Here is a 7,394-nt window from a genome sequence, read left to right as displayed (position 1 = left end):
GTGTTTTGTATGTGTGTGTGTGTGTGTGTGTGTGTGTGTGTGTGTGTGTGTGTAAAAAACAGTGGCATTATGTAAACAAACTGGCATTTAAAGGGATAATATCCTGAAAATGAATGAATATTTGATAGTTATGATCAGGACTGATGTTGGTTAAAAAATCTAAGTCAGTGAAAGTGGAAAATAATATTAATGTATAATATTTTTATAGCAGTTTTTTGACACAGACATTTTTGTCCTCTAAGGACCTGAGTGTGTGTTTTTTTTTATTTTTTTTTATCTGACACTGCACAAAAAATAATAATGCATCCAAATCAGTGTTGTTGCTAATCATTGACATATCCCAGACTGTGATGATAAAAAATAATAATAATAATCATTACCCCTTAGCATTTAGTATATGGAAAATAATTATTTATTTATTTGGCATTTAAAGGGTTAAAATCCTGAAAATGAATGAATATATATTTGGTAGTTATGATCAGGACTGATGTTGGTTAAAAACATTACTTAGTGAAAGTGGAAAATAATATTAATATATAATATTATTATGGCAGTTTTTTTTACATGGATATTTTTGTCCTCTAAGGACCTCTGAGTAACTTTTTTTATTGACGCACAAGGGATAAACAAACAAAGAGAAGAGTTTATAATCAAATACGAGAATTATTATTATGACTCCGTTAAGCCCCGCCCATGTAGTAATCCATATAACCGTTCTACTCAATTATTTCAATTTAAAGCCGCTGTGATGCTTCATCCGGCCAGCAGGCGGCAGCGGCGCGTCACTCAAACACACGATCGCGCACTGTAGATACAATCCAGCATGGCGGAGCGACGTTGAAGCAAAACAAACGAAGATTTTTTTTTTTGGCCGTTTTGACATTATAATCATATACGGACTTTTCAACTTTATTCGCTTAAATGAATTAATCATCTTAATTAAACGCGCGGAAGACGTTCGTGTCAGACCAATCTCGCAAAATCGAAATAGTTGCCCTAAAAATTCCGTTCAAATTGAACGCAAAGCATTTCTTTAATATTTTAATAAAGAATTAGACTATAAAATGGATAAGAAGCAGCATAAATCCGACAAACACCATCATCATCATCATCATCATCGTCGTCGTCGTCATCACCAGACCTCCAGCAGCAGCAGCGGGGAGTCCGGCGGCAGCAGCCCGGCTCAAGGTGCGCCCAAGGCGGCCAACGCCTTCGCCAACGACGGCAGCTTCATGGAGATGTTCAAGAAGAAGATGGAGGAGGAGGAGCGGAGGAAGAGGGAGACTGAGGAAGAGGAGAAGACGACGAAGAGTCCTGAACAGGCAGGACAGGCGCCACAGGACAAGAAGCCCTTTAACGTGACCAGCTTTGTAAGAATAGCAGTTGATTTAAGGCGGTGGGCCAGTGACAGATCATTAACATTAGTGTAACATTAACACATAAACTTGTGTAGATTTGTGTGGAGAGGGTCTGTTCGGGTCCTGGCCGCTTCTTAAAGCCCGTGTAACGCTGTGAGTGTGTTCCCTTAACTCAGGTGGGCAAGCGGAGAGGAGGTGCACGGTTGGCTCTCAAGACTGGAATGGTGGCCAAGAAACAGAAACTGGACTCGGAGGTGAGACACCTGTATATTTATATTTATATACTGCAACCCTGCTGTACATTAATACCAGTGTTGGGTGTAATGCATTACTAAGTAATTAATTACTGTAATTAAATTACTTTTTCATATAAAAATTAAAGTAGGGGATTACTCTTACTTTTTCAGTAATTTAATTACAGTTACTTTTGATGTAACTGCGTTAAATATTGTATAAACTCTAGAACAATTCTATATTAAACGATAGTGAATTTAAAATCGAAATTTAACATCTAATGTAGGGCCGAACGATTTGGACCAAAAAATCGAATCGCGATTATTTTGAAAAAAAAAATTGCGTTTTGTGATTTGAACTGCGATATGATAAACATAAAACAAAACATATGTGTGATTCCTTTTAAACAAAGTTAAACTATGTTTTGCCCATATTTTACTGCCGACCGGAAATACTGTTCTAGAAAGGGTGTTCACACTTGAGTCCTCTAAAAATAAATAAATATAAACAGTGAATCGGAGAGGGGAAAGCATCACAGCCTTTTCATAATAATTTTTTTGAAACCCAGTCAACGTGAATTTTATATTATTGCAATAATAATAATAATAATAATGTTAAGACATTGTTCTAGAAATATATTATTATTATTATTATTATTATTATTTAATAGTAAAGCAGTTCTGACGTAAATTCTCGGATTCATGAGCTTTTTTATTTTTAAACCGTATTTTATACTTATTTAGAAACGTTACTTTACTGCTTGAATTTATTTTTTCAAAGTATAATTTTTTTTCCCAAATCTGCTTATCGTTTTTCCAGCAGAGGTGCTTGAGTTTTCTAAAGAAAAAAATTATGCCCTCTAACATGACTGGTTGGACAGTTTTTTTTTTTTTTTTTAATTTTTATTTGATATGAGCTCTCTAATTTAGGTTTTATAATTTAGTATAGGCATCGGTAAATCGGTTGATAACGTATGGTCAATGCTAATGCTGTTAAATCCATAAATAAACACATAGCGGACAGGTGCGTACACAATACAACGGGGACCAAATAGAAAAAGCCCGTACATTGTTTTATAACTCACAAATCTGTTATATCTTACAACGTTTCGCTCAAAGATCTTCTTCAGATATTCTATTAACTTCTGAAGATTCTTCTAGTTGTAAGTATATCACTGTTACCATCATGATTTACCTGAGAAGTTTCACATGATGCTGGCACTGCGAACTGAACCAGAGAAGATTAATGGTGGCGAATATCCTCCTCCCATTATTTACACTCATGCCAAATCATTTTTATACTTCTTGAACTGTTTGATTCACAAGAGAGCATCATATGACTGGAAAAACATGCAACATCAGTATGGCCTCACTTTTTTTGAGACACTATTGTGCTTGCTAAATCGAAATTTGACGATGTGAATGCACTTCATTCATAAAAACGATTTCATTACTGTTACACATAGATGTAAACAGAATTTACTAGCGAGTCTGGTGCCTTCCTTATATGGCGTTTTCATGGGCGTGGATTATGAATGAATGAACATGCACACGCCCCCTATTTACGAATGTTTAGAATTTGCTAACATACACGTTTTACTTACAAATCTGGGGAGTATCGTTTGTGAACCCAGCGGAAAGTTTTCGGGAATGAGAATTTTATGTGCAAATTGCTTAAATTTACGAAAGTTTCATGAATGAGGCCCATTAACCGTTTCTGCAAGTTACACCTTTACGCCTGTAGATGGCGCCAAATTACAGTCTTTTACTAGTTATTCACGACGGGAACAAGTCTAATGAATTTTTATTAAAATTTGCGCATCGGACCTGGGTAGCTCAGCGAGTAAAGACGCTGACTACCACCCCTGGGGTTGGGAGTTTGAATCCAGGGCGTGCTGAGTGACTCCAGCCAGGTCTCCTAAGCAACCAAATTGGCCCGGTTGCTAGGAAGGGTAGAGTCACATGGGGTAACCTCATTGTGGTCACTATAATGTGGTTCTCGCTCTCAGTGGGGCGCGTGGTGAGTTGTGCGTGGATGCCGCAGAGAATAGTGTGAAGCCTCCACACGCTACGTCTCCACGGTAACGCGCTCAATAAGCCACGTGATAAGATGCGTGGATTGTAATGTGTGATCATAATCACTCACTTTTATTCATAATTCATCGGACCCATTTTCTTGTTGAACGAGATTGCCGAAGTGAACGTATGAGATGACTGAATTCATTCAGTTCGTTCAAGAGTTAGAATGCAATTCTGAACAAAGCTCAACTTGCTGAATATTAAATATGAGTTGACATGTGTGGTCAAATGTAAATTATTTCAAGGTACTGATGTCATAGTTAAGCAGTTTTGTTTTTGGCCTGGGGAGGGAGTTTCTACATGTATATTTGAACTACATATCTTGCACGTATCTGCATTCTGTTCATTATAGGCATTTTCTTATATTTTGTGTGTGTCGATGTAGGTGGAGACAGGTAAAGGAGATGCCTGGACCAAATATATGGCAGAAGTGAAAAAGTATAAAGCTCATCAGTGTGGAGATGACGATAAAACCAGACCGCTGGTCAAATAGACTGAACTGCTTCCTGAACGCCACAGGCAACATCACTCATCATAACTCATACAAACATTATTTGTCATATTCTCCCTCACTGTTGTCCTTTTGTTAATTAGAGTCGTTTCAAGGTTGAGTTTGATCTTGTGCATCATATGTGACTGATGGATTCTCATTATTTTTAAGAAGTTATTTGCTGCATATTGTTTCATCCATGGCATTAGTAAGTCTGTTGATATTTTGTACTGTACTTGTTTGGTGCTTGAATGTCACCTGATCAAGGTTAATGATGAAATTAAACTCACAGTACTGCGCGCTCAATGTTTACTGTCTGCTGAGAATTCCTTTCAGATTGTGTCATGTTGACTCCCATCAAACATTTGACATTTAACAATTTAGAGCACTGTTTCTATTGTGATTTTAAGTAAACAAGAAATGTCATTTGCAACCCATTTGATCCCATTTCATATCTGTGAAAAGGGATATTCAATGACCAAAGGTAGAGCATGTGTGTTCCCTTTGGGTCCCTTGTGACACTTTTTACTATATTTTTAAATAAACTATAATTACACAAACTATCCAAACACACAGGACTTCTATTAACGTACATTAGAAAAGAGCAAAAGCTTGTGTGACGACATGCATCAGGCGGGGACTAGCGAAGGCAGTAAAGCACGCAAGTTTTAGTTTCAAGCGCCTCTTAAGCTTAAAAAAATAACAGAACACTTGATAGGAGCAAATAAACTGAGGACTCTAAATCTGATAGGAGCACCATGATTTTCTAAGGTGAGACCATTTTCCTTACAAATTATATCAAAGACTTTAAAAAATGTTATGAGAATAATGATATAACTGTAGTTAACACAGTCATAAGAAAAAACACAATTAAAAAAAAAATTTGATGTGGCGCAAACAGAATCTACAGATTTTTATAAGGGAAATTCTGAAGAATGGATTTAAACATTGTAGAAATGTGTCAAACTGAGCTAAGTGTAGGCTATTACATTTTTATTATAAGCTAGAAGCATTATTGAATTAACCACAATAACCTAAACCTACATTCAAGAAGCGAGGAATTGGTTTAATTTTATGAAAGGCGTTCTAACTTTGCAGAAGTCTTACGTTCTTTGGACACGTATTCCGTGTGTGCCTGCTCCCCAGAAAGCAAATGTATGTCTCCAAGATGTCTGTTTAAGGGTGTCTCATTGTCTGTTTAAGGGCGTTGCATTGTCTGATTAAGGGCTTCTGTTTAAGGGCGTTTCATTGTCTGTTTAAGGGCGTCTCATTGTCTGTTTAAGGGTGTCTCATTGTCTGTTTAAGGGCGTCTCATTGTCTGATTAAGGGCTTCTGTTTAAGGGCGTTTCATTGTCTGTTTAAGGCCGTTTCAGTGTCTGTTTAAGGGCGTTTCAGTGTCTAAGGACGTTTCAATGTCTTCAAGGACGTTTCAACAGTTTGAGCATTTCATTGTCTGTTTAAGAGCATTTCAATGTCTAAGGACGTTTCAACGTGTAAAGGCATCTCATTATCTGTTTAAGGGCGTCTCATTGTCTGATTAAGGGCGTCTGTTTAAGGGCGTCTCATTGTGTGTTTAAGGGCATCTCATTGTCTGTTTAAGGGCGTCTCATTGTCTAAGGGCGTCTGTTTAAGGGCGTCTCATTGTCTGTTTAAGGGCGTCTGTTTAAGGGCGTTTCATTGTCTGTTTAAGGGCGTCTCATTGTCTGTTTAAGGGCGTCTGTTTAAGGGCGTTTCATTGTCTGTTTAAGGGCGTCTCATTGTATGTTTAAGGGCGTCTCATTGTCTGTTTAAGGGCGTCTGTTTAAGGGCGTCTGTTTAAGGGCGTTTCATTGTCTGTTTAAGGGCGTTTCATTGTCTGTTTAAGAGCATTTCAATGTCTGTTTAATGACGTTTCAATGTCTAAGGGCATCTCATTATCTGTTTAAGGGCGTCTCATTGTCTGATTAAGGGCGTCTGTTTAAGGGCGTCTCATTGTCTGTTTAAGGGCGTCTCATTGTCTGTTTAAGGGTGTCTGTTTAAGGGCGTTTCATTGTCTGTTTAAGGGCGTCTCATTCTGTGTTTAAGGGCGTCTCATTGTCTGTTCAAGGGCGTCTCATTGTCTGTTTAAGGGCATCTGTTTAAGGGCGTCTCATTGTCTGTTTAAGGGCGTCTCATTGTCTGTTTAAGGGCGTCTCATTGTCTGTTTAAGGGCGTCTCATTGTCTGTTTAAGGGCGTCTCATTCTGTGTTTAAGGGCGTCTCATTGTCTGTTCAAGGGCGTCTCATTGTCTGTTTAAGGGCATCTGTTTAAGGGCGTCTCATTGTCTGTTTAAGGGCGTCTCGTTGTCTGTTTAAGGGCGTCTGTTTAAGGGCGTCTCGTGTGTTTAAGGGCGTCTCATTGTCTGTTTAAGGGCGTCTCATTGTCTGTTTAAGGGCGTCTCATTGTGTGTTTAAGGGCGTCTCATTATCTGATTAAGGGCGTCTGTTTAAGGGCGTCTCATTGTCTGTTTAAGGGCGTCTCATTGTGTGTTTAAGGGCGTCTCATTATCTGATTAAGGGCGTCTGTTTAAGGGCGTCTCATTGTCTGTTTAAGGGCGTCTCATTGTCTGTTTAAGGGCGTCTCATTGTGTGTTTAAGGGCGTCTCATTATCTGATTAAGGGTGTCTGTTTAAGGGCGTCTCATTGTCTGTTTAAGGGCGTCTGTTTAAGGGCGTTTCATTGTCTGTTTAAGAGCATTTCAATGTCTGTTTAATGATGTTTCAATGTCTAAGGGCATCTCATTATCTGTTTAAGGGCGTCTCATTGTCTGATTAAGGGCGTCTGTTTAAGGGCGTCTCATTGTCTGTTTAAGGGCATCTGTTTAAGGGCGTTTCATTGTCTGTTTAAGGGCATCTGTTTAAGGGCGTCTCATTGTCTGTTTAAGGGCGTCTGTTTAAGGGCGTCTCATTGTGTGTTTAAGGGCGTCTCATTGTCTAAGGGCGTCTGTTTAAGGGCGTCTCATTGTCTGTTCAATGGTGTCTGTTTAAGGGCGTTTCATTGTCTGTTTAAGGGCGTTTCAGTGTCTTCAAGGACGTTTCAACAGTTTGAGCGTTTCAATGTCTGTTTAAGAGCGTTTCGATGTCTAAGGGCGTCTCATTGTCTGTTTAAGGGCGTCTGTTTAAGGGTGTTTCATTGTCTGTTTAAGAGCATTTCAATGTCTGTTTAAGGGTGTTTCAATGTCTGTTTAAGGGCGTCTGTTTAAGAGCGTTTCATTGTC

General features: G+C 38.5%; 1 protein-coding gene across 1 annotated transcript; it reads left to right on the top strand.

The window, feature by feature from the left end:
* Positions 1-777: 777 nt before the first annotated feature.
* Positions 778-4,466, top strand: LOC127452210 (telomerase RNA component interacting RNase-like). The gene is made up of 3 exons (XM_051717553.1): positions 778-1,370; positions 1,535-1,612; positions 4,056-4,466. Exons 1-3 carry the CDS (start codon positions 1,065-1,067, stop codon positions 4,161-4,163), a joined length of 492 nt encoding a protein of 163 aa, XP_051573513.1. The 5' UTR covers positions 778-1,064; the 3' UTR covers positions 4,164-4,466.
* Positions 4,467-7,394: the final 2,928 nt, after the last annotated feature.

The sequence above is a fragment of the Myxocyprinus asiaticus genome, chromosome 14 (assembly GCF_019703515.2).
Source record: "Myxocyprinus asiaticus isolate MX2 ecotype Aquarium Trade chromosome 14, UBuf_Myxa_2, whole genome shotgun sequence".
Lineage (NCBI taxonomy): Eukaryota > Metazoa > Chordata > Actinopteri > Cypriniformes > Catostomidae > Myxocyprinus > Myxocyprinus asiaticus.
The sequence above is the reverse complement of the archived record's forward strand: the minus strand, read 5'-3'. Positions and strand labels throughout refer to the sequence as shown.

Excerpts from the sequence above, each read along its gene's own strand:
- LOC127452210 (XM_051717553.1), top strand. The coding sequence starts at position 1,065 with ATGGATAAGAAGCAGCATAAATCCGACAAACACCATCATCATCATCAT. Across the intron at positions 1,371-1,534 it reads CCTTTAACGTGACCAGCTTT|GTGGGCAAGCGGAGAGGAGG; the intron begins GTAAGAATAGCA and ends CCCTTAACTCAG. Across the intron at positions 1,613-4,055 it reads AACAGAAACTGGACTCGGAG|GTGGAGACAGGTAAAGGAGA; the intron begins GTGAGACACCTG and ends GTGTCGATGTAG.